We start from the raw sequence: 27,747 nt of genomic DNA, 5'->3' as shown, positions 1-27,747 counted from the left end.
TGTCCATAGCCACTGCAGTGCTACAGTTTGATATGTTTTTATTTGTTCAGTCTGAGTAAAACATTTTCAATCTTTTTACTGATCACCGGATTTCTATTTGTTTTGATGCTTTGTCATTTTGAAGCAGTTCAATTCATCGTCTGTCTGAATAATTTTAACCAAAGCATGAAAGTAAAGAACTTCTTTCATAGTTTAATTGACCCAATTAAAGCTCTAAATGGCCTCGGCCCAAATGACATCAGAGATCTGTCGACTCCCTTCCCTCCTTTGTTTTCTGAGATCTGAGGATGCAGTTCAGCTGGTTGTTTCAGATCTTCTTTTGTGAACACAGATGACTGGGCCTTTGCTGTGTGAGTCCCCATACCGAGTTAAATGAAGAACTAAATGACATTTATCCTTAAAATTCAATGCTAAACTTACATTATAGTACATTTCTCTTAAACAGACACCACATACATCCTGTTTCTTTGGGTTAGCGTGATTTTTTCCACATCTACCTGTTTCTGTTCCAAATGTGTGCTCACTACTCTGTCTCTGCTTTCTGTCTCTGAAAGTAAATTAATTTCAGCCAATTCTATTCTATTTATTAGACAAACTAGTAACACAATGTACAATGTCTACAATGTATTTTCATTTCCACCCCCCAATATTCATATTCATATTAATAACAGGTGTCTTTACATTTTATTATAAAAACGTTTTTCTCTGATAATTAGACACTTACAAACGTTCACCCTTGTCTCTTTAAAGTTAAGAAGAAGAGGGAATCTGCCAAAGTTTGCTTTCCATTTGTTAGTATTTTTCTCTGTACATGTTTCCGCAGTGTAAAGGATAGATATTTGTCTGAACAAGTGTAGCTATGCCATAGAGAATCCAAAGCTATATGTACAAAACTCCTGACAACTTCCTGAAAGCTTTGGGTTGAGCTGCATGTGTAAATGCTAACAGCCAAAACATTAACTATGTATTTCCTGCAGCCCACTACTAAACTGATCATTTTAAAATTTTATTCATGTTCCTATTTATTGTGTTTTTATTGTGCTGCATTCTACATGTGATTTTACTTGTTGTTTTTACATTGTATTTTTTACGCTTGTACAGCACTTTGGTCAATCAAGGTTGTTTTAAATGTGCTCTAGAAATAAAGATTGATTGATTGTTTGATTGATTGATTGATGTAAAGTCATCGTGAGCTGATGTGAGCATGCAGCAGGTAATATTCAGCAAAAATTCACCGCAAGCGAGTGGGAAGTGGTTTATGACGTTTGTATCCTGCGACTGCTGTGTGACCCCTCAACAGAGCATCAGACTCTGTTGCTTAATCCACACTTTTTTCTGCGTTCTTTTTATGACATGTTGTCTTGTCATATCGTAGCGTACCGTATCGTACAGCATTATCTTATGGTATTATATCTTAACATATCATCGGTATCATATCGTACTGTATCGTTTCATATCATCCTATGCTCTGCTATGGTATTATATTGTGTTGTATCATCGTATCATATTGAATCACAGGATATCTTATCATATCATCGTGTATATGGTATTGGATTGTACTGTATCCTATTGTATTGTGATCTGTTGAACTCAATACTTTACTATACTGTTATAGCTTGAGGACACAAACTATGATTTTTTTTGTGATCAACTTTTTATAGAAATTTTACATGCTGCTTATACACATGAGCTGAAACCCAAGACAGCGTCATCAAACATACAAACTATTTACAGATCGCCGTTGCCTTGACGAGGAAAAATATACATAAAATTTGAAACAAAGACAAAATTACTGAGTGAAATTATGATATGCATGTACACTCATATATACATATATATATACACCCATACACACACATGCACGCAAAATAAAACCTACAGACACAGCACAATAAATAAAACTAAAACAAATAAACAGATAAAGAATAACATAAAAATAATCCAACTAAACAATTTCACAAAAGTGTAAGTTTTACGTTTCGTTTATAATACTGGTTATATTAAAAAAAAAAAAAAAAAGTGGATCTGAAAGAGTTGAAATGAGGAAATCCCAAGCCTGTAAAGTGGACGCCCGTGCCTTATGAATTACAGCTAATGATCTTTCAATAAGAGAGACGTCTCTAAAATAGTTAAACCATTCCTTTATCGATGGAGATTCAACAGAGAACCAAGAATGTATTATAGTCTTCTTTGCACAAACTATGATTTTAAGCCTTACTCTATTTTGGACTCAGAAATTAAAATGTTTTACTTTAACTGCTTTGAGCGCTTCCAGATTTTCTTCAAGCGCATTTTACTGCCATGTTGAAACCCCTCATGCTATTTTTACATTAAGGTTGGTATTACTCATTTTATGTTCAAGGGTACAGTTATTGGTTACTGGAATTTGTCCTCTTGACATATAAGACATTATTTGAAGAATAGTTTCATAAGTTTTCTTTGTAACTAATTCAAGGCCGTGTTCTGTACGTTCTGTTCAGTTTAACAATCTGAAAGGCTAACGCTGGGCATTTCATGACCTCAACTCTGGACCTTGTCAGTTGTTTATGAAATAGCCAAAAACAGACGGAAGGTGTGCCTCTCTCTTTTTTTTTTGTCCCATTGTTTTCCCGACCTTTCAGTGGTCGGGACCTTTTCCCGGCCTTTCAGCTACATGGCTGCCTATGATTAAAGTTGCTGAAGGAGCTCTTATTTCTCCTTCAGAATAAGTTGTTTTAAACCCTGGCAGTGAAGTGAACAAACAAAAGGATTGAATCTGCATGTAAAAGAGTAATCTGACGTTTTGGCTGCCTTTCATTTTGTTCCAGGGGAGTGAACATTTCACTCAGATTGTGTGAAAAGTTCCAGACTCTAAAGATGTTCACACAACTCAACAACTTTTTTTTTAACCTTGGGAAATTCACTGGAAAGGAGTAACTAATACTTGGTAACAATAGTCTCATTCCCAGCTGTTCAGGCTTGTCTGTGTTGTATATTTATACTTCACATTTTTTGGTCATACCATATCTTGTGACCTGAAACACCATGTAAAACAAAAAGAATGTTATATCTGATAGCTGTTTTACTCTCATGCCACATGTAAGGTGTGGATTTAAGAGTGAGCCATAAGTCTGGCCAATTTTCCCAACTGTTAAATATTATCATGTTTTTTCTGTGTGCTGGAGTTTCGTCAGAAACACAGCCAGGCCTCGGGGGAAGTTAATTCATGTCTGATATGAAAGAAAAGAACAGCACTCACTCCTGTTCCGCTCCGCTTATTTTCCATTGAGAAAATCTGCAGTCTCCACTCTGGCACTTAAGTAAACTGGAAGTCCCTTTGGTATTTATTCACTGTGGTCCCAGTAATGGACCAGCAGTTTTACTGACATATTGGTCAGAGAGGAACAGGCCTGAGCTAGTCCATTAAGGTGTGTGTGTGTGTGTCTGTGTGTCTGTGTGTACTCTATTCGATTATTTTTTCAGTGACTCAGCGCGATAGACGTCACATACATTTCTCAACACTTCCTTTGTATCGCCATACCCAAGAGCTTGTAAACATATAAAATAGAAGTGATAAGATCCCACAACAGATGTTTATATATTGTGTCATAGTCATAACCCCTCTGGTTTTATGGGGTAGGATTTTCTTTCTTCTTATGATTTGGTATTTCTCAATTTCTTTCAGAGCCTACCCTCTCCTTGTTTTGGTTAGCCTATTGGCATCCTGGTTTTGTTTACATTGTATAGGTTACTGTAAATTGCCTACATGCACGGCATTGTGGGTCTGTAACAGTTTAGATTTAAGACATGTTGGTGAACATAAATGAATATAAAGGCTACAATTAACATAGGGGTATATGTGAGAACAGTGAATGGTTTGTATCTGATCAAATCTGAGAGATTGAGGTTAGTTTGGTTGAATTCACAACATAATACGCACTTTCTTTCTGACAGAGACAGAAATACATTTCATCAAATTCCTTGAATTAATGATGAAAATATGCATTACCACACAAAGGAAATCCCGTAACAGTCCTGTCGAGCTACTTTGAAAGGTACAGGAAATGGAGCTGCCGCGGAGTCCAATAGGATACGACGACGTGATGTCACGATTACGCATCTTAATGAAGAACAGCTTGATGCGTCGCTCTCACAGAAGCAGGCAGCAGCAGAGAGAGAGAGAGTGAAAGAGAGAGAGAGAGAGAGAGAGAGAGAGAGAGAGATCAGCTGGATGACTTCAGCCGCTCTTAGATGAAGATCTTTGTTTTAACGACTACAGAGAAGAATCCTTCTGAACTGAAATCAGTATCGACCGTCAAATATCGGCGGATTCCTTAAGGCTGCGTTGTTTGTTGTTGGAAACAGCTTCGGCTCCAAGAAAAGACAGACACAACAGATAACCCGATCTTCTGGTGAGTTATACACACATGGAAAAAAATAATAATGTGTCAGTGCCTTAAAACAGTAGAAATGACAAAATTCAATTCACACTGTGTGGTCTCGGGTTTTGCTTCCCCAAAACCATGTGGTCTTTCGCCACGTTGGTCCTGCCTCCAGGTTCCCTTTTCAAGCGAAGCCACTTCAGTTTGAACTTTGAAGAGTTTTAAGTAGTAGGCCTCCTATTTGTCACCCAGCCAGTTGTCGAAATACGATTGTGAAAATTGCTTGAACTCTTATTACAAATGTTATGGCTGGTCATAATGGGTGAGTAGGCAAATGGATGTTTTTAAAAACCAAAGCATGCTGGGGAAAAAGAGCTGTATGATACCAAAATATCATATAGTCCTGCATAATTTAAGCAGCATCGACATCAAATTAAACAAAAGTTTCAAAACAAAAAAACAACAAACAATTCTGATGCTTTTGTCATTTCAGATTTTAGATTTCCAACAGCATTTAAATGCACCAATAATTATTTTTCTTCCTGTTGATGTGGACCAGTAACTGTAGCTTCCTGACAGATAAGCATTTCTCATACATGAGTCCTCTTTAACTTAGTTTACTATTCAGCCTGAAATGGGCTGTAAGTAAATAAAAAATGGCCAATTTTATTTATTCATGTGACTAAAAGAAAAATAATAGGTTTGTCCTACTTTTCTAACAAAACAAATATTTTAATTTCAACTCATTTTTAACTGTGATCACTCTTCTTCTTTTGCATTCAGTCTTCCGTCACCACAGGAGCCATGGCAGCAGAAATCCTTAAACTCTACTTCATTGGAACAGCGCTGAGTGTCCTTGCAGTCTTTTATGGAATAATGGACTCCTTTGGCGGTCTGATGTACGTCCAGGACAGTCACAACATTTTGACACTGGACCACCACACACAGGGGCAGGTCTCCTCGGATAACCAGCGGAGAGGATCCCCTGTGACCAAAAACATCGGCTCATGAGGGAAAATCATCACCATGACGTCTGGATGGACATGCTTGATACTGTGGCGATGGATTAAAACGCTGTGGACGCTCCAGTACTTGTCAATAATCACTCAAGTTCGTCTAACCTGCTGGACGTGTTTGGCTCTTGGTGAAACCTCTGCCCTTGAGCCGCAACTACAGATGTGATGAGAAATGTAACAGCACTACTGATTGCACTAAAATGTTGTTGATGTTTTTTCACCTTTTTTTCCAGGTTTAGTTTTGTATGTGTTTACTCTTTAATAAAGGAATCCTGTTGGAAATGAGCGTAGTGAGACCTGTGAGAAATACACAGAAAAAGTGAGCTTCTTTGCTGTTGCAGGATAAGCTGACTCAAATGTGCAAAAAGTTTCCCATACAGATTGCACCCCCCACCACCACCCTCCCCCAACCCCACACATGTATTTTGGAACATGTTAAACCTGTGTTCTCTGAGTCATTGAGAAACAAGTACAAACAGCAAAGTGTAGAGATATTAATGAATTAGCAACTTTAAGCTGATTATCTTGATCGTCATCATACTGAATGACTCAAAGGTTCGATGGTGACTCAAAGCGCCATTGTTGTCTCGCTGGGTTTTTGCAAAATGACATTCGATGGTTAAAACACATTCAAAGCGAGGCTAAAGTCCTCCCCGTAGTCGCCCTGGGTACAACATCATCGTCTAGATCATTCATTATTTTTACCTGATCTTTCAAAATTAGGGTAAAATTTCAAGGCCACAGAAAATACCAGAATGTGTAGCTCCTGTTTGGAATATAATCTATCCCAGAACCCTACACCTTCATGTTGAATCTGCAAATAGAGATAAGCTATCTAGCTTTATAATCAGCATTGTTTATACTCGATCGATCTTAAATGGCTTAATGCTCATTAGTGACAATGATGTTTTTATTGAAATTTTAATCAGCAAACGACTCTCTTATTCCTCTCTCGATTATCACACAGAGGGAAAATGACACACAGTGAACGTTTCTAACTCCTTGGTGTTTTTCCAAACCTAATGAAAACAAGTACCCATTTATAATAGCCCTCTGCTTGGTTTACTTTGTGTTTGCCGTCTCCAGGGCTGCAGGGCAGTTATAACACACATAGGTGTGCTCCATGCACAAAGGCTTACTTGGCAACAAGTTCATTTGAAATGAACTCCCTCAAGTACCATCTGTTTGTGCTTTTTACTCCGCTCTCGAGCCCTATTCAGCACATATCCACTTATTCTCTCCACACAGGTTTTGGCTTATTCATTTGTGTGTCTTCTGTTTTCTTCCAAGTCTAAGTGCCAAGCTGCATTTAAAAGCAACACAAATTTTACCTACCAATCAAATGTCCTTGTTTTTCAGTGCTTTCAGAAAACTACTGCAGCCAATCAATCAATGTTTATCTGTATTGCCAATTCATAACAAACATTATCTCAAGACTTTCTACAAAAAAGTAGGTTAAAGTCCTTAGTCATTGTTATACAATCAACAAAGACCCAATATGAATCCATCATGAGCTCAGCACTCTGCAAAATTTAGCAACATTGCAGAAAAAGCTTCCTTTTAACAGGCAGAAACCTGGAAAGTGGGGTAGAGGGAGACGCAGGAAGGAGGAGAAGGATAGGGACAAACAGAGCAACAACTATGAGCAAGATCGAATTGGAGCTACATGGTACAGTAATGGTAAAAGTATGTGAAATAGAAAGTAAGATGTGTCATGAGAAATGTATGATTAAGCATTCGCTAAGCTGACCCATAATAGGGGCATTCCTTAAAAGTGCACTGTGTCTGGGATTTAGCTTTGTGTGCCCTTATGTTGCCAAAAACTCAGTGGCGCAACACTAAATCCTCCATTAAGCCCTTCCCCAATAAAAAGCATTTCTTCTCTCTAACCCGTCGGGGGAGGAAGTGTAGCAGCTTGTTTAAAAGACTTCTACTACAATAGGGGGTCTAAGAAATTCACGTAAACAAGTGAGTGAGTCATAAGAGGCTCAGTGTGTTTCAGGTTGTAACGCAACACAGCGCCTCAAGCTCTAACTAAGCGGCAGCTTGCTACTTGCCTGATTTGACCTCTTTGCGTGTGTGTAGTTGCCATTCCCCTAACCAGCATGTAACTGGTTTGTAATTATAGGCTTCTGTTTAATTTGAATCTCTTGTATGATTTCATAAACTCAACATCTGGAATAGATTCAGATAAATGGTAAAGGGTAAATGTGAGGTATAGTAAGTCGTTCTTGTCTATTCTTTCTCAAGACTAAAATTTTAAAAACATACAATTTAAACGATGAATGTCTTTTACACAACCTTGTTTGGTTTGTGGCACACTTTTGGTACAAGCATTAAGATTCAAACTAAACTTGACCGGAAATCTTTTAACAGAATCATTTAGCTGTGACAGGAGAGTGTTATGGTTACTTTTGTCAGGGTTAAGCAAACAAGTTAAGCAGGAAGTATGAAGCAATCTGTTTGTTTTGATTCACCAGAAACAGAGTCTGGGCTTCTCCTCACCGTCCTGTTCACATGTGTAAAAATGTGTTTGTAATATAAAGTGCCTGCAGGCCATCACATCTACCTTACAATTATACAGTGCTAAAATATTATTACTATATTATATTATATAATTCAACGATCCACTCAAATAAGGGCAACACTATAGCTCAGAGGATAAGCAACTGTCCCCATGTTTACATAAACTCTAAACGGAAATCGCTCAGTGTGGCGTGTTAGTGTGGTGGTTAACACTGCTGTTCTTGTTTTCTCCATGTGGAGCTTGGATCATGATTTTCAACCTTATTCTGGGAAAGAACATAAACCCCATAATGCATGCACCCCAAGGCGGAACATTTTTGTACTTTCTAGGGTTCCAGGTTTAAACCCCTTTTGAGGCCTTCACGTAAGGGGCTAGATTGTTATGACTTTCTCCCACTGGAGTGTGGACCATGATTTTAAACTTCCTGAATGTACTGGAAAGTACATAACTCCTAAAAAAAAGCAAGCGCCGAGAAGCAGCATGGTGGTGAAGTGATTAGGACTACTGCCCAGACTATGTCCGGGTTCACGGTTCAAATCCAATGCAGGGTAAGTGCAGGGAGATTCCAGGGGAAACAGCTTCTCCTCCAGGGTGGGGAGGGAACACTGAATGTGGAGGATGCTTAGATCGCTAGTTTAATCCGTTTTGGATGAATAGGCCTGATGCAAGTGGACTTCTTTAATCTTTACTTACTTAATTTTATCAGTCAGAGCTAGCCATGGCTGAGTGTGCGGACTCTAAATTTAAGGATTCACAGTTGAGGGAGGACATCCAACGCAAAAAACAGGAACTGAAAGCTTTGTCACTGACGCTTTGGCTCAGGCAAAGCATATTTCTAATATGCTGTACTCAAGTCTAGTTGTCCTGGCGACACCGTCACTTTCTTTGCCAGTCTGATTTTCATTTATGAATTTAAGCAATTTTAGGCTTTTAACTTCTTTGTACTACTTTTATTTATTTTATGGCTTTTACGTGTTGTTTTGTTTTTACTTCTTCAGGCTTTATTCATTTTCTTTGACTGCTTTCTTTTCTGTTTCCTCTCAGCTGCATTTGAACTTTTTAACATTTTATTTTTACAGCTTTTGTTCCCTCGGTCTATGGTCTAGCCCAGTGTTTCTCAAACTTTTTAGACTGCGTACCACCTCCGAAAATATTTGGCTCTCCAAGTACCACCATTATGGTAGACGTTAAAATACACTGTAGGCCTATTTCAACACACATTTCATACATGAGGCAAATTAATTCATAACAGGAATATTATATATTATTAACTGCTGGCAGCCACACTGTAGGCCTACTAAGGGCTAGTGCTAGAACTTGAACACACAAAAGTGCAGAACAATAAAAATGACAACTTTATACCAACCTGTTTGGAAATATTTAGTCTCCAGTGTTTCCCTCACAAACACAATACCTGGGCCCAAGTATATTTCCGACCTGTTCTCATTTAATTTTTCATTTATTCATAAAAATGTGTTGTCAAAAAAATCTGTTAATGTAGGCCTACATTAACAGATATTCTGTTATTTATTGGAGTTCAGCACACAATCCGCAGGTACCTAACCTGAATTCTTGTAGTGTACCTAACATGATGTAAGCTAGGTACCTAACCTGAATTCTTGTAGTGTACCTAACATGTTGTAAACTAGGTACCTAACCTGAATTCTTGTAGTGTACCTAACATGATGTAAACTAGGTACCTAACCTGAATTTTTGTAGTGTACCTAACATGTTGTAAACTAGGTACCTAACCTGAATTCTTATAGTGTACCTAACATGCTGTAAGCTAGGTACCTAACCTGAATTCTTGTAGTATACCTAACATGTTGTAAGCTAGATACCTAACCTGAATTCTTGTAGTATACCTAACATGTTGTAAGCTAGGTCCCTTCGTATGACTAGCATCTTTTTAAGTTGGTGTCCTGAATACTCATTGTCTATGTTTTTAGCTTTTTACTTGAGCTTGTGCCATGAGGTATTCCAGTAAACAGATGCTTCTGTGTATTTTTCGTAAACTTATCTCTCTTGTCAGTGCTCTTTTGTCTATAATCTCCCTTTTATTTTGTATCTAAACTCCAACTGAGACTCAGTTCTGTTTTTGGTAAGTCATAGGCACAAGATTCCTGGAACTTTAGTTTATTCTTGCCAAAAATATTGCTGAGAGAGTGATCATCTGGTTTGCCAAAACAAGCCTCTAGACTTTATGTCAAGCAATCTGCTATCATAGCTCCTTTTATGTTAGCCATATGGAGTGTTTCTTGTTTGTTTGTTTTTGCGCAGTCTGTTGATTTAATCACAAATGAAATACAGTGTAATTTCCTACCTTGATGTGTTAAGTGTTTGGTGTCAGTAACAATAATATGACTACAGATGTTGCTGAAATAATGTCAGGCTTTCTATCTGGTAATTGATCCCCAGGGTTTAACACAAAGTTTCAGTTTGTGTAAAACTTTTAAATGACTCATAAGCACAGTGGAGGTGTGCTTACAGTAACTGTGAGCTGTTGTCTTGGGCTGTGGTGGTGGTGGTGGTGGTGATATCTTATTTGGCCCAGAATCACTGACATCCCTGCTTAGATACTCAGCTAAAATGTAAATTAGATTTTTATAAATTGTTTGTGTTTTCTTTTTTGATTGTTATACTGCTCCCATGTTAAAAAGTAAGTCATTATTCTTTTGGTTTTAATAGATAAATTCTGTATTCAAACTGACAAAAAAAAGAAAAAAGAAAACACCTAATAGTCTTCATATCCTATAAAATCTTACCTGGAAATATTTATATATTGCATTAATATTCCTTAGAAAATATTTTGAATTATAGGATATGGTAAAATTATAAAAACAATACTGAAATTTTGAAAAAAAAAAACAATTTTAGATAAAAAAAACAACCCATTAAAACACAAGACAACATTATCACAGGGCATTGAAAAGTACAGACATTTGGTAAGACATATTGATATATAGTTAATACTATTGTTGAGTGAAGAGAGAAACAGGAAGTAGTAAGAACGGCAATCACAATATGTTACTGTTTTTAAGACAGTACTGCCATCTACTGGACATTTTGTAGATTCTTTCCCCCTCATAAAGTTACTGGATAATTATATTTACCAGAACAGCAGAAGGTACCAGGCCTTTCTGTTTGATAAGCATGCCTATAATTGGTTATACTTCATATGAAGCCTTTGACACTCAATTGAAATTCAATACATATATTTTTTTATTTTTAAATTTGTGTTTCAAGTCGGCCTGGTTTGGGGAGAATGGTCTTTCGCTCCTGTGTATGTTGAGTGTATATGTAAGAATTTTTTTTTGATAAAATATCTCCCATAATGCTATACTCCCCCCCCCCCCAGCTAAATTCCATATTTAAACAAAACAAACAAAAACAAAAACCTAAACTTTCAATCCTTGTAGTCTGTGGAAAAAACCTTGTCCAAAAGCCCTTAAAACTAGAAAAACGTTTCCAGTTAGATGTATTGAGGTAGCAACAGTGTGTTGATTTGACTTAATTGTATTTGTTTATTTGGCTTCTTGAACCTCTATAATTAAAATATAATCAGTATCTTCAAAGATCCACAGGTGGTCGCAGGAAGGATTGTGGGTGAGGAACTTGGGGATGTGAGATCAGTCAGGACAACAAGAGTTCTTCATTAAATATCTGTCGAAGTGGCAGAGTGACAAAACACTGAGAATAAGAAGATTTGGATATCACCCCGAAGGAAAGACATAGAAGTCATATAATGGACAAGTCTATTATGAGAAGGGTAGACTTTGGAAATATTACTGTCAAAATCCGGTAGGTGGCGGTAATGTAACACTCAAAGATTCTAACAGCCATTATACCAAACAGAGGAAGATGAACTCTCCACGTAGAGCAGGGGTGTCCAAAGTGCGGCCCGAGGGCCATTTGCGGCCCTTGAGGGGATTTTTTGCGGCCCGTGACTTCAAATGAAGAATCAGAAGATTTTGGCCCGAGGCCTTGATTAAGATTGGCACATGTTATCAAGGGCTGAACAATATTCCTAAAATAGAAAATGTATGTTGTTGTTGTTGTTTTTTTTTTTTTAAATCTACAGATTTTACTATTTTCACATTTTTTGTAAACTATGAAAAAAAAACGTATGCAAACAGTTTTTGCAAACAAGCGGACTGTTGTTTAACCATTTAATGACCTTTTTAAATTAAGTGTTCTGTTTTGTTTTAATTAATGTTTTGTAAAAGCGGGGCAGATATTATAAGATTAATCTTCTTTCTGCTCCTTTTCATTCAACATTTGAGATTTTATGTTTGTTTTTCTTAACTTTATTGTTTTTTTTTTCATGAAATAAAATTGACAAATAAGAAAATAAAATAAAACCTGAGCTAAATGCAGAAAGCTTTTCCAAAAAAAACAAAACAAATAAAGTAAAATATTTGATTTCCTTTTATTAAAGGGTTTCTTTAGCGAGCCTTTTGATTCTGATCTACAAAGCCTTACTATTTTTTGTTTTTAACTATATTTGCAAGCGATTCTAACGCGACAAGTTTGACCCGCAAGAAAAAAAAAAAAATTTGGACACCACTGACGTAGAGGAAAAAGGTTTTCCGAGCAGACCCTGAACGCACCGTGACGCCCCGCCCAGACGCCGTGACAACAGACGACGCTGCTCGCTGCTGCTGCTTGCTCCGACGCGCTGTCCAGGTGTTCGCTCTATGTTATTGCAGAGATCTGGACTTGGTTTTGAGCTTTGTCACTTTATCCGCATGAGATGGCCTAACGTGAAATGCTTTGTGTCGGAGTCCGGCTGTCACTCGGACGTGTTTAAAGCCGTCTCATCACTCCCTCTTCTCCGCGAGAACGAAGCGGGAATACCGTTAAAATGAAGACTGACACAGGGGTGAACATTTGAGCTGTGTGTTTATACCTCGATTGGGAGAAGATAGCCATTAGCCGACTAGCCTGAGACACCCGGCGGCAGCTCGGATATCTTAATTGCGCGGCTATGGCTGGGCTCATCAAGAAGCAGATCCTGAAGCATCTCTCCAGGTCAGTCCTTAGCGACGTTAGCAGACAGGTTGAGCGGTGCTGTCAGTTACTGTAGCCCCGCTGACCTGAGACGTGGCTAGTCAGCTAACGTGCTAACACTGGGGCTAATCCCTCAGTACCTGTTTTAGCAGGTTGAACCTGTCGAGTGGTGGAGTCTTGATTGTGTACAGCAACAATCTCAGCCTGCCCATGGAGTCAAAACAGCCTCCAGTCACTGCTTATCGAGCAAATACACTGATGGCAAAACTAATATTTCAACTTGGATTTGAATTTAATACTCAAATTAAGTGTGAAGGCAGGGAGGGGTTCAGGTTTGTTTACCTCGTTTATGTGGTTTTATCACCACTGTGTCCACCCTGATGATGATAATACCCACAATAAACTTAATTAACTCAGCAGCCTTCATTCGAGGGGATGAAGATAAATCCATGAAATTAAAATTTTACAAGAGCATGAAGGTGTTTGTGATATAAGAGTAACACAATTGTAAGTTTAAAGCAATGGTGAATTAGATTGTTTTTTGTTCATTATGAGAGAGAAACTAACTATGATGTCATCTTAAATGAATAAAGGGGTTTGTTTACCTAGAGACAGATGATTCCAATATTGCTCCATGATGTTTTTTGTTTTTTTTATAGCTCTACCACTTGCTGTTTGTGTGTGTGTGTGTGTGTGTGTTTTTAATGTCTTGTTGTTATGGGCAGCATGCATTATTTATTCTTTTCCACTGCCTCTCAAGAGCCGTTCAATGGACTACTTCCTTGTTTTGTTCCAGGGGGAACGGGATTACACTTCTGCACTAACCTGCTATTGACCTATCACAGAGCACAATTCACATCTGTAGTTGTTCTGTCCCACAGATGAAGGGAGCCCTGAGTAAGAACTACAATGGCGTAATTCCAAACTCAAATATGGACAGCGGTGCCTACATTGAATGGCAGCTGGTCCTACATGATTTAAGCCTTTTGAAAAGCTCATGAGTATTTAGGTGGACCAGTTTGTGTAAAGGTGAATTTGCTGTGCGAGAAATCCTTTGTGCTGACTGAGTTGTGACTGGTTAATACCTTGTTTTGTCCTTCACACTCTTACACAACACCACTGGTAAGATTTACAATGTCTGTGCTGTGGGCTGTGATCAACATGCCCTTCATTGTCCTAGTGTGAGTGTGTGTGTGTGTCTCTTTGTGCTCTATGTGTGTGTGTGTGAGTGTTCGCAGATGACTGTGCATAGCCCTCAGCAGCATTAGCATCAGCAGTGGCAGGAAATGACTTTAGGAGTTGTGATGTCATCTGCCTTTAGGGACACCGTCTGATCATCTGATTGGCGCGGGCGCTGTGCGGAAGCTGACCTGTCCGACAGCGCGGCCAATCTTGCGCCGTTCAGTGCAGTGACGCCACGTTAAAAGTGCTGATGTCATGAAGCCAAATCAGCATTACGTCACACGCTCGGCGTTGTGTTTTCAAATACATTTAACTGTGATTACTATGCACGAGGGGGATGCTTAGCCAGGAACGGTTTGTACTTCTAACAGTGTTATTCACAGACACTTCGTAGGTGTGCTTACACAGCTACTGGTTATGTTGTGGGTGTCAACATGCCATGTCAGCCTCCGTGCTTGTACGGTAGCAGAGGACACACGTCTGCCCAATGTGGTCTGTGTGTTTGTCCAGCGAAGGAGGCTTCACAGTTCATCGACTCACATTTGTCTGCAGTGGCTGCTCCTTCTCTGGCCAAGACAAGTGCACTGAAGCATGCATGACATATTAAGCTAGTTGAGAGGGCCTTTTGTGTTCACTGTGGACTGTAAGAAGACACATGCTGTGTGGCTCAAAGTATTACTCGACATGCATTGATTCAGTTTTATTCTGTAATTTGAGAGCGTTTTGTCGAAGTGCCATACAGTAGATTGAACTCGGGTAGCCCCTTGGGGTGATTTGATGACATGGAGTGTGTTCGTCTGGTTTAGATTATCGACAGGACCCAGGCCCACTGCCAGACAGAATAAGATCCTATTACACACACAGACACAAATACAGCTGGACATAGCCGTGGCTGGACATAGTAAGGTCACATTCTGCCGACGTAGTTTACCCGAAAGAGAGAGATTTCACAGAGAGCTGTGAGGTAAGGCTCAGCTGCAGAGCACACGCATGGAGCTGATAGATGTCCTTAAAAACAGGTGTCCTAGGAAACAGTTTGTTTGAATGACAGGTCTTGTGACACAGAAAATGGGCTCCCAGATGGGGACAGGTGACTTTGAATGTTGAACCTCTTGCCTCCTTTATTCCATCTGTCCATTTGTGTTTGTCCTTGCTCTTCCCCTCTCTTGTTTGTTCGCTACAAAAACTTGCCCTGAAGCTAAATACATTTAGTTTGGCTCCTCTGTGCATGAAAGAAAAAGGCAGATTCCCAGAGCTAAAGCAGACTTTTTTTTTTTTTTTTAAATGATCTTGTTTGTCTGACAAACAGTTTATAATCCAGAGATATTCAACTTGTTAAGGTATAAAGCTGAGAAAAGTCTGCGACTCACATTATACAAGATATATTTAGCAAATGTGTTGCATTTCTGATTCAGGAAACAGTTATTCCATGTTCTTAATTGTTCCACATTTCTTTCTGTCAAGTAATTTATCTGTTAATCCTCAATTCTTTGAATTTGTAATGCATTTATGAGCTGCTTTCTTTCTTTTGTCTTCATTTTAGTAAGATAAAATCAACTGGGAAACTCGAGTTAACTTATATTCCCTTTATTGAAGCCATGGGAGTCCTGAAAAATGTACTATTGGTTTAAAAAAGACCCCTTCTTCATCCTACACCCTGACTACAGATTAAATCTCTACTAGTAAGTGTCACAAGACCACCACGGCACAAGAATGTTTCAGGTTAAAGGAAGCATGATTCACAGCCTACGTCAAGAGGGGGACCTTGGATACTTTGAATTCTCGAGGGAGATTTGTTTGATTTGCTCAGAGCGAGCTGATGATGGACAGACTTTCACAGACCGAGCCCTTTTAGAGTGAGAAGATAATCACCACCCTCTAATGAAAAGAGCTCATGACCTCAGATATTAGTTTTACTGTCAGGCTGGTATGTGAGGTCCATTTTGGGGTTAAGTTGGGACATTACACGCTTGATGACTCAGGCACAGCCTCTCTAACTTTTCCCCTCATTTGGGATTCTGTAAAGTTTACAGTCTGCCATGCTGTTGTCCCGCGTTGAATCCATTATACAGCTTTAAAAAAGTGCACAGATTCGATTGATAAAATACAAACTGGTGATTGGATTCTGACTTTTTGGGGTGCTTCCCTTCAAAAAAATTTCTCGGAAATCTTAGTCCACCAGCTTATCCCACAAGATTTCCATCCATTACATTTAATTACAGGGGAGACCGGTTGGTTTCTGGAGCCATTTTCAACTCCGATCCCTCTAAGGATGAGCGCGAGGGATTGTAACCCATCATTTGAAACATGCCATCCATTGTGTGCACATATAACATCTCCATCAGTGGAGATTTAGTGCCATTGTGGTGTGAGAGATGAGTCCATAAATCTCCTCTTGTGTTTGTCGTCATGATCCTGCTTTTTTTTTTTGTCTCTCCACCGTGCAGTAGCTGCGTAATGATGCACCTCAGAGATGAACTCCACTCTTCCCAGTGTTGTCGCTCGCTGGTGGGAAGGCGATTATGGCATGAGTCACGAATGAGTGCCTGGCTGTGGGTGTCTCATCAGTGTGAAGCTGTGAAGCACTTCTCTGTGTGTTTTTGAGTGTGTGAGAGAGAGAGAGAGAGAGAGAGCGAGAGCGAGAGAGAGAGAGAGACATTTGCTCAGGGTCCCTCCAGGCCCTGACGTCCTCTGCGGCAAAGTCACAAAGGTCTCGGATTGTTTTCTCTTTCACTCCGACCTTTTCCACCAGGTTATGAATATTCCAGGTCTCTGGGGCATTTTTCCACGCCTGCCAATATAAACTCACTTCACTTTGACAGGTTGCCTGAGTGTTATGGAGTTGTTGCCCCCACTGATGCGTGTGTGTGGAGGTGTATTTTATGCAGGAGTTTTACGGTAGGAGATGAGTGTTTTTTTTCCCTGGTTAGCAAGTTTTTCGGCCACTAATAAATCAAAGTTATCACTCCCGATGATGCATGACATTATCCTGCTCAATGTGCTCTTTTGAAAAGATTTTAAAAGCAGCTCAGACATCAGAAAGTCACCTTTTGATACTGTAATAACGTAAATTGTCCATTTTCTGAATCTACAATCGAGCTTGAAGGCTCCTAAAGATGATATTGATGAATATTGGGTACAGATATAGTTACCAGCAGATAGTGTCAGCTGGTAACTCAGAATGGTTCACACATGGGTGTGCTTTGTTATTTTTAGGTTGTGTTGTTTGGGGTTTCCATTTGATTTACCAGCTCGCCCACACTGCAGGCAGTCAAAAACACCGCAGTGCTTCTGTCCTCCCAACAGAAGAGCAGCCGAGGGAAGAAAGCAAATACATTTGATTTTTTTTTTTAAACAAACAACAATCCATTACATTTGTAAAACTTTCTTCATGTAAAATATTGGACTGTAAAATGACTTCTTACAGATGAGCTGAGTTTTATTGACACCTTTCTCGTGTCATTTATTGGATTGCCCTGTTGTGTCTCCTTTCTTTCAAACATTTTAAAGGTTTGAGTGTGACTGTCTGTCTGTTATTTTGCTCCATGAATCGACCCGATGTCCATTCAGGTCTGCCAGCTTTACTAAGAAGGGTTGTCAGGCTTCTTCCCCCCCCCCCCCCCCTCTTCAGCAGACTCATTACGCCCTCCTGCTAACACTGAATGGGCTCGTGAAGGATTTAGAGGCCGGTTTAAAAAGTCACATTCTCTGTTTCTGTTGTCGAGCCAAGCCCGCTGCTACTCTCTCAAATGAGCAGTGGCAGGAAAACCACACTCTTAAAACCTTGGAGGAGCACCCTGAGGAAACCTCCTCCTCTTTATGTCTCTAATCTTTTCATTTCTACCTCGTTTCCTTCTTTATTATTTCTCTGTTCATGTTGCCATTGTCTTTGTTTGCTAAAACACGCTAGTTGCCTCGTTTGAGTCACTCTTGCTGTCTTCCCTGTCTCTTGTGGTGATGTCATCAAGCTGCACCACAAACGCACCGTCAGAGCAGGAAAAGCCGAGAGTCTGTCTCTTTTTTTTTTTTTTTTTTTGGTCTTTTTTTTCCATTTCCAGTCGTGGTTTGGGAAAAGAAACTTGAAAACCACCCAACTGTTGCAGACGTCTTCAGTCGATTTTTGCTGAAGTATGCACAATGAGACAGACTCCACATCACCACCAAGATGTACTTTTATTTATTATTAACGAACAGAATTATATTGATCATGCTACTTTAATGATTCTAAGAACAATAAGTGCCTATAACTAACATTTACAGAGTGAATTGTACTGTTTAGTGCTCAACTTTGTGTTTACAGTCCTCATCGGCCTGAAGCGAGCCCTAATCTCTTCATGGGCCTGGATTTGTCGGGGTGATCTCGACCCTGCTGACTGGATAAAAGGCAGACGAGATGAAAGGGAAAGAACTCAATTACCTCATGCCTCTTGCTGCTGTTCTCAGTAATAAGTCAAAACCCCGGTGTGTAATTTAGCTTATTTAGCATTAGCAGCCTCGGTGTTGGAATAGCTGATGAGCAGCATATTGTTTGATTACAGTGTTGGTTTATTTATGACTCTGGAAGAACGGGAGAGGAAGCAAGAGAAGGCCTCTAGGGAGACAGATAAGGAGTGAGAGAAGTTGGCCGAGTAGCCGGTTGATACTTGATCAGCAGCAGGGATGAATATTTCACTGGTTACACAGCTAGAAAGATACTCCAGTGACTCTATTTTAAACTTTTGGATTTATTTATGGCCATTAGAGCACCTGTATGTGAGATATGTTTTGTGTGTTTTTTTTATGTCCTCATTTCTTGTTTCCACTGTGCTGTGTGTGTGTTTTTGATGTCTGCTGCCACCGCTGAATAATTCACAGGGACATTTGAATTAGACCAGAATCTGCCAGGAGAAGGTGTTGAGTAGAAGGAAGAATTTGACAGACTGAATCATTCAAAGCGTAGGCAGCTGAATCACAAAGTGTTGCTCATGGGACAAAGTGTCTCTCACCCTGTAGATGCAGAGCCTCGGTACACCTTGCTGTTTCTCCTGTATCCTGGAAGACAAAGCAACTCATGAGGAGAAAAACCTTTTGTCTGCAAAGGAATATCAAGTTACTGAGTTGCCCCATAATCATTTATTTAGTTAATTGTGTGTTTTGGTTAGCGGAGGCAGTATATTGTCAAACCCATGGCTCTTCCAGCTGATCCCGACTGCACAGACTAACCAAACGAGCAACATGTCAGATCCACAGAACTCTCTGGTACCAGCCAAAAGTTAGCCCTGATTATTAAAAAAAAAAAGAAGCTTTTTCAGGATGACGGTACCTTTAATTAATTTGCCTTGATTGTACTTCTTGTGTCAACTGAAATGGAAAATGTAATGGGTGTGGCGATACATTGGGCTAGTAAAATGGAAAACGTTATCTGACTGTGGAATGTGTTTTGAGTTCTTTGGTAGCACATCTTCCTTGTCACCTTTCCTCTGTCTCTGGCAAAAAGAAAATTGGAACCACTGAACCATGAATAAGCATTTGGAAAGCTGAGATCTCAAGCGCACAGTCACAGTAGGAGTGTGCTCCAGATCTCAGATCCAGATCCTGCATCAGTAGTCCTTTGGGTGAGGCCGCATCTTCAGCCTTAAGTAGGCGACGTATTGTTTTGTTATCAGTGCTGAAAGTCAGGTATTCTTTTGTCACCAATGTGAAAAGATTTTCAAGTCTTTCAACTCTTTTTCATGAGCGTAGTAACACACTTTCCTCAGCATGTGTCTCAAGCAAGTGAGTCAGTGAAAGAGTCGAGGTTTGTAGATGTAAAACAATCAGGTCACTCTGTCAGTAATGCGTGTTGGCTGTGTGTCACGCTGAGCTTTGATCCGGCCCTCTTTACAGATAACATTCTGTAAGTGTTTGACGGATTAGCAAGGTAACAAGATTAAGCTTACAGTATACTGCATGTGTGTGTCTGAGAGCGACTAGCAGTATTTTTTTTTTTTTTTTACACCACTGTGAAATCAATACTCGCCCTGTTTTTCAGGAATTCTGCTCTGCTGAGACACACGGCTCAATAAAGCATGTAGTGCGATGCCGCTCTGCTAACTATTAACCAATGACCAAACTGTGAAAACACTTTGCTCGTGGACATTGACTTTGTATGTTCAAGTGTATTTACTGAAGCTAAGGCGCTAACAGACTAAACACACAGAATCACGGTAACATACAGAGGTTATCATGTCAATGTTGTCTTACGGCTTTAATAAGTAATAGGTGTTATCATCACATGCAGCATAGGTACACTTTGACTAGTCCAGTCCTGTCTGTAACGTCACAAACAGCAATTATCCTGAGCAAATATACCTATTCTATCACTGAACCAAATCTGAAGGCTCTGTTTCTTTCTGTCTAAAATCCTCTTTGGATCTCAAACTCATTAAAATCAGCCTAATAGGTAACTATGGAAATAAAGCAAAGAAGTACGGTAACTAGAAAGCGTCAACATAGTGGGGAAAAAGCCTTATCTTGTAGTATTTATTTCCATCCTTGTAAACAGGTAACATGTCTCATAGTACGACGTCAACAGGAATATATAACTGTCAATTCCAGGATTGTTTATGTTTATAAAAATGCAAGTTTTGTTCCCCTGTAAAGTTAATTTGGAAGTTGTTGTTTTTAGTTTGTTTAAAAATGTGTCCCTTGGGTAAAACATATTGCCAGATATTCATGGCTGACTCTTCAAAAAGCCACATTGCAGACACTGATGTGTGTGTCGCCTTGGAAAGGCGCCCCTCTCTTCTCATCCAAATCACAAAGCTGACAGTCAGGGTTTTGTTTGGCCGGCCTGACGCTTTGCCAACGACCCGTTTTCTATAATTATCCGCAGCGCTCTCACAAAGCTGCGTTTTCTCTTCTGTGTCTCGTTAGGTTTGCGAAGAATCTGTCCCCGGACAAGATCAACCTGAGCACGCTGAAGGGGGAGGGTCAGCTGACCAACCTGGAGCTGGATGAGGAGGTTCTCCAGAGCCTGCTGGACCTGCCCACCTGGCTCGCCATCAACCGCGTGGGCTGCAACAAGGCCGCCATCAGGGTGAGGGGACGCTGTCATATCTGTCAAATTGTTCTCTTATTTTCAACCTAATGTAACCGCCACTGCAGGTAACAACACCAACTATCAGGAACTCTAAAGCTCACAGATGAACATATTTCATTTCTTCAACCTTAACAGAAAAAGGGAATGACATGGGGTTTACAGTTAGTGATGTTTCTGACACCTTTTTAGCCGACTTCCGCCCAGAATCAAAAAAATAGTCCATTACCATTAATTCATGAAGTGATACATTCTTTTTAATTTGAAAGGTTAAACAAATATGATATGTTTTTCAACATTAATGGAGCATGCTAGGTGTTTCCTGTCTTTTCCAGACTTTTTGCTATGCTACGTAAGCTACCTGGCTGCAGGCTTTAGCCTAAGGAGTACAAGGTAAAAAAATGGAGTTAATGGAAGCGGTTATCCCCTAAAAAAAAAAAAAAAACTCCCCAAAGTTTTTTATAGTAGTTATCCTCTGATTATATACAGACCTGTTGATACTTTCATCAAGAAACATTATAGAAACCTTGTCGCACATATCTTGTACACTGTCAAGGACTTCTTTCATTAAAATCACGTACTAACACACACACACACACACACTGGTGTAGCTGTCTGGTGCCCCTGATGTGTTCATAGCCGTCAGCAAAATGCCATGTCTCAGAGCAGACTCTGACACACCCTGGAAACAGTGAATGGAGCTGAGTAACTTGCTTCGTGACTGGACTTTTCTTTAATCCAAGGTCCATGCTGCACCTCGTCCTTTCCTCCTCCACCTCATGATTCTTCTCTTTTATCCTCTTCTTCCTCTATGAACCTTTTCTTTTCTTTCTTTTTCTTTTAGTTGTTTTCTACATTTCTTTTCCTGAATTTCTCTCTACTCCACCTTCAGGCCAGTGGACTGATTTATTTCCTGAGCTTATTTGCCATGTCATTGAGAGTGTGTAATCCTAATGCAGTGTTGCGAATATCGTATAATACCCACGTCATTACAGTGAGTGTGTGGAGGATTCGAGTTTCAGTGAGCAGCCTGGCTCCAGCCGAAAGTCTATTGTGGTGTTTAATGTCTAACTGTTAAAAAGGAGAACAGAGATGTGTATCTGACTTCCTCTCTTGTTAGATCCCCATCTCTTCTTTGTCTCTTCCTGTTACATAGGAGCTCAACCCAACACACGTTTTAAAACACTCTCATTAAGACATTCAAGTCAATGGAGGTTGTTTTATTGATTACCCATAATTACACAGATTTAAGCAGTTATCAAGGATTCTGCTTTGATATCTCAAACGTGACTGGCCTGAGCAAACACACACTACTGGTATTTCCTGGCATGATAGACGTGAGGCAAATAAAAATGCATCTCGAATTCAATCACAGCAGCAAATCCTGAGCACTTTCTCACTTCTTGATTTACAACGTCATAAAATGACTGACGCTGAGGGGGGAAAAACTGCAATGTAACAGAAGCATTTCATCTATTTTACTGCATAATTTGACACGGACTTGATGCATGTTGAGGATTAATGGAGCGAAACCGGACAAACTGTCAGTCTAGACTCATTTTTTTTCTCTTCCTTTACATCTGCGCTACCTTGCCTGCTCGTTCTGCTTGATTCAATCCTGCGCAGTTCGGTTGCCTTAATGTAATTTTGCGCACCCCTTGGTCTGGTAAATGACATTTTGGGAGATCTAAAAAGGTCAAGTTGCAGTTAATATTGGTTAGAATACTGTGAGGCTGAAAAAACTAAGCTGCTGTTCTGTTTTCATTCACAGATACCATGGACAAAGTTGAAGACTCACCCAATCTCTCTGGTAAGTTTCACCTACTACACCTGCTGCTTAAGTGACTAAACGAACATTGTATTTTCTCTTCATTCACCAAGGTTCTGTTCCCAAATAGGAAAAAAACAAAACTGGGCATATTTACCATCTGTAGTCATGCCTAAATTACTAATCAACCTTCTTGTAAAATGACACAGCTTGTCAAAAGGTCAAGATCACAAAACCATGAAAGGTGTTTTTGTGTGATCCAGCTCCCTGTCAGTGTAGAGCTTCACAAAAATAGAAGACTGAAAAATGCTGCATTGGTTGCACTGTCATAGTTATTGACATCCGGGGTGCCTCAGAAAGACACCGCAATGTGGTTGATCATCATCAGCGGCACCAACTAGTTGGACTACCCTGAATTAATGTTTAGTGTGGTATATCTGAAGTAGTGCTGCCTCTACATTATGGTTCTGAAGATGCCAGTGGATGTGTCATCACCATTGCTGATGTTGGCCAGGATTCTTTCATGTTACAGAGGCGTGTCTTGCTCAAACAGACCAGTCGGGTTCCCTAAAGCAGCGAGCACCTTCAGCTGCTCGTCCTGCACCTTTCTGTTCTCCCACAGCTCCTCAGCTTGGCTCTTGTAGGACAACAGATTGACTTGAACGGTGTCGATTTTCCGCATCATGTGACGAGGTTTTGATCAAGCATAATTTGTGTCAGTGTCATGGCTACAAGCTTCTCCCCCGTGGCTGCCACCTCGCTGAGCAGGGAGCAGGTGTTAGGTTGACAGACTGCCAGGCTGGTCCCAGTCCCCCAGGTGGTTGTAGCTCCCAGTGCACAGGCTGCCTGAAAGCAGCAACAACCAGAGGACACGCACGCTCTGTTTTCTCAGCAGAACATTAAAGAGGCGTCCTCATATATAAAGCCTCTTGATTTGATCTTTACATAAGGTATTACAACAAATATATCAGGGGAACCAAAGAAAACAGCCTATCAACCATTAAGCATAACTGTCATGACTGTAAAATATAAAAAGCCTTGTCGGAGATGGATGCGCAAGAGCACTTTGTTGAATATGCTATGAGTCACGACGCGCTGAAATCTCAAATTGTAATGAACTGACTCACATGCTTACTTTATGATGCAAAACCATGTTAGCTTGAAGTGCACAGCAGATTATGGAAATCTGAAGAACATTTGTAAATAGGTTGATGAGAACAGCAGAAACAGCCTGACAACATTCATGTAAAGAAATATGTAAAGAGATGCTACAATTGACAGCATGTATGCTAAGCTGTCCAAATTATAGGCTGTTATGCTTTTTACTGCAGAATCAAAAAGCTTGGAAGAAAATTTGGTAAAGACAATCATTCTTGGTCCTATAGTTAAAACATTTCACTTGGTTACAGACCCTGGATAAAGTGGTGATGGAGATGAGTACTTGTGATGAGCCTCGCCCCCCCAATGGGCCGTCTCCCATAGCAACAGCATCCGGTCAAAAGTGAGTACTGCAGCTGTTTGTTTCCTTCTTGTTTTACCTCTAATATCATCATCTGACATATGAAACTGAAAGAGATGCACTAAATGAATGTTTTGACATTTTCCACTTGCTCATCATTGACTAATTTTAAGGGCAGTTGTTGTATTTGAATCCTTCATTGTAAATTCTTTCACTTCCTCACCTTGATTGGGTCTTCTTTTACGCTCAGTTCAGGGAATGCCTTGCCCTTTTGACACATTTTCTCGGCCTTTATTTAATATTATGTGTGTAAAAACACGTCTGAAAGAAAACTAAAAAAAGGTTGTCCGTCTCCCCGTGTCATGCAGTGAATATGGCTTTGCTGAGAAGGTGGTCGAGGGGATCTCACTGTCAATCAACTCAATCGTCATCAGGATCAGTGCCAAGGCCTTCAACGCCTCCTTTGAGCTCTCGCAGCTGCAGGTCTACAGCGTCAACACCAGCTGGAGCATCGGCGACTTGCGCTTCACCCGCATCCAAGACCCTCAAAGGGGAGAGGTCAGCCACTATTTTGTCATTTGAATGTTGTCACCAAAAGTTTGTTTTTTTCATTGTTCTAACACGCCTGTGTCGTCCAGATCTTGACGTTCAAGGAGATCAGCTGGCAGATGATACGAATTGAGGCTGACGCAATCCAGAGCGCCGAGCATGAAATGCTGAGCGCTCCGATTCGCCTCATCACAAACCAGTCCAAGATCCGAGTCACTCTGAAGAGACGGGTCAGCATCAAACATCAACACACACACACACAAAAACACACACATATATCCCTTAAATACAATCAGACAGTCACTGGAGGACATTTGCTGAAGCAGGCCTGAAACTGAGGACATCTGCTGTGAACAATAGTCGCTCTGTGTTGCCTTACGGGCTGCAGGGGCGACAGAGGGAATTTATCAATCGGGTAGTATGCATTCAAGCAAAAACACTTCTCTTGTCTGTTTTGGATTGTGTAGAATTAATAGATAAAGTGCACAAAGACTATTGTGTCAGTGTCATGAACCCCATTTGTTCCTTTAACAGAAATACGGAATAAAGTATTTATCACAAACGTATTCACTTCCTAAAATGCTGTCATTGAAAGTGTAGTTCTTTATTATAAAGGGGATATACTGTTTGGAATTGAACAGATTAAAAGCATGTGATGTGTGCTTCTTCACTGCCCTTTTCAGAGTCAGGAAAAAGCAGTCCTGTTACGAACACAGAGGTCACACAATAAGAGAATTCCCCTGCAAGTGTCGCGTTACATTAATTGGAGCTCTCAGGTCCACCTCCACCTGCATAATACATGTTCATACCTAACGGCTCTGTCTGACACAGATTAAGGACTGCAACGTTGTGGCCACCAAGCTGATTCTGATCCTGGATGACTTGCTCTGGGTGCTGACCGACTCCCAGCTCAAAGCCATGGTGCAGTATGCCAAGTCTCTGAGCGAGGCCATGGAAAAGTCGGCACAGCAGAGGAAAAGCATGGCCACGGAAGACCAGGTGCACACATAACTGCCTTTTTCCCCTCATATTGAGGTCAAATTGAGCATTTTCTGACCCTCTTTCACACTCCAGAAAATCTTGATTCCTCTCCACTTTGCTGTCTCCTTTTCTTTTTCCACGTTTTAAACATTTACCCCTCCCCTCTCCCAGTCCATGCCCTCATTTCACCCTTTGTTGATGCACCCACGTCACGGTCTGATTGTTTGTCCTTGCGACCAAGAAATCATGTCTGCCCCTCTCTGTGCCACTCCGCTCATGCCATATGGCGTCGATCTGCGTGCAGCCGTGCACTATCTTCATCTCTGTCTGCTGCTGCCAGTTTCTGTCAGCCTATTTTTGTTTCATCCATTTATTGCTCACAAACATTAACTTAAGTTCCCATCAAATCTAAGGTGGTCAATGTGTTTTCTGTAGTTTAGTTTGACACTCCATCTGCTGGTAGATTAGAGAATTGCATGATCCAGCTGTTTATTTATCCTGAGAGCAATTTCAGTGTTTTGCCAAGGTTCAAAATTTGAAAGGAAAAACACAAAAATAGAATCACCACATAAGGAGCAACACTTAAACAAGACTAAGCAACAACCTGACATGTTTCACAATCACAACCTTTAACATCAGCATGTAAAATGTCGCTAATCATACACCTGTGCTTTTTTTTTCCTGTGTGCACCTCTATTGATCAGGAGTCATCAGCGCCGCCCTCAGCCCAGCAAGTTCGCACCCAGCAGGCGTCCACAGCGGCCGACCAGAGTGCAACCATGGCCAACCTGTTCAGCGCTTTCGACGTATGTGAGACGTCCCACCATCTCCAGATCACACACCTCGACCTGCACATCTGTGACGACACCCACGCAAAGGACAAAGGTGGAATACACAGATTTACACATTGACATTTATCCACATGCATGTTCTGGAAATAACATATTATTTAACATGATGTTTTTTTGTCTTTCATCCCTCTGCAGTGAACAATAAGAGAATATCAAGTGGAGCCATGCAGCTTTCCTTCAGCTCCATCACTCTGGACTACTACCCTTCACACAGAGCAGGTATGAATTCTGCAGTGATTGTAACACTATCTAACCTTCCAGTTGCTTCAACATTTTAACTGCTATCCAATACTTCCAAATGCTCAGTAGAAAACCTCACCAATCCATCTGCATCTTTTATGGCTGTGGTGTCATATTAAATAGACTTAGAGCAGGCGCCAGAGTGTACTCGAATGATCTCTTCTATGCAGACTTCCAGGAATTATGGATTTTTCTTCCCATTGACAAAAAAATGGTCTTTGAGCAGCGTACTTCTCTCTCTCTTTATCCTAGAAAAAAAATGTGTTATTCTTTAATTATCAAAACGTTGCCTTATTTTCTGTCATCCCTCTTATCTTTCACACTCTCTAATCTCTACTTATTCCAGTTAGCTTTTTTATTAAATAGTTGCATTTTGTTTTTCTTTTCTTTTTACATCATATTCATATGGATTTACCAAGACAGTATACACAACTGCAGTCATTATAAGATAATTAAAAGACTTTAGTTATGAAGATTCTTATGATAAATACCGGTAGTACAAAAACAAGTATGTACATAAATTAAAAGTACAATAAGAAAGCATACAGTATCTTCAGAAGCAGAGCCAGAACCTCAGATGTACCATGATGATTTTCACACATTTCAACAGTTGATGTCAGTTGTCAAATGCTGGTAAGCACCTTGTTTAACACCTACCCCATTGCAGCAGTTAAGACTTGAAAATTACTCAACAGAAATGATCAGTTTTGTCCCTGGTAAACTTTTTTGCTTTCTAAGTCATTTAG

At 40.1% G+C, this 27,747-nt stretch overlaps 1 protein-coding gene and 1 long non-coding RNA gene across 4 annotated transcripts in view; both read left to right on the top strand.

The window, feature by feature from the left end:
- Positions 1 to 3,825: 3,825 nt before the first annotated feature.
- LOC109976941 (uncharacterized) lies at positions 3,826 to 5,659 on the top strand. Its single transcript, XR_002277324.3, has 2 exons — positions 3,826 to 4,391; positions 5,145 to 5,659. It is a non-coding gene; the product is annotated as an uncharacterized lncRNA (long non-coding RNA).
- Positions 5,660 to 12,546: 6,887 nt separating this feature from the next.
- bltp3b (bridge-like lipid transfer protein family member 3B) overlaps positions 12,547 to 27,747 on the top strand; it is a 30,506-nt gene continuing 15,305 nt past the window's right edge. For all 3 annotated transcript variants that reach the window (XM_065951163.1, XM_065951162.1, XM_065951161.1), the window contains exons 1-9: positions 12,547 to 12,935; positions 20,991 to 21,153; positions 22,925 to 22,963; positions 24,331 to 24,422; positions 24,749 to 24,938; positions 25,019 to 25,159; positions 25,761 to 25,928; positions 26,615 to 26,795; positions 26,897 to 26,980. In XM_065951163.1, the coding sequence (XP_065807235.1) occupies positions 12,892 to 12,935; positions 20,991 to 21,153; positions 22,925 to 22,963; positions 24,331 to 24,422; positions 24,749 to 24,938; positions 25,019 to 25,159; positions 25,761 to 25,928; positions 26,615 to 26,795; positions 26,897 to 26,980 (1,102 nt within the window). In that variant the 5' untranslated portion in view covers positions 12,547 to 12,891. The remainder of the gene's footprint in view (positions 12,936 to 20,990; positions 21,154 to 22,924; positions 22,964 to 24,330; positions 24,423 to 24,748; positions 24,939 to 25,018; positions 25,160 to 25,760; positions 25,929 to 26,614; positions 26,796 to 26,896; positions 26,981 to 27,747) is intronic.

This window comes from Labrus bergylta, chromosome 23 (genome assembly GCF_963930695.1).
Source record: "Labrus bergylta chromosome 23, fLabBer1.1, whole genome shotgun sequence".
Classification (NCBI taxonomy): domain Eukaryota; kingdom Metazoa; phylum Chordata; class Actinopteri; order Labriformes; family Labridae; genus Labrus; species Labrus bergylta.
This window is presented reverse-complemented; position numbering and strand designations above follow the sequence as displayed.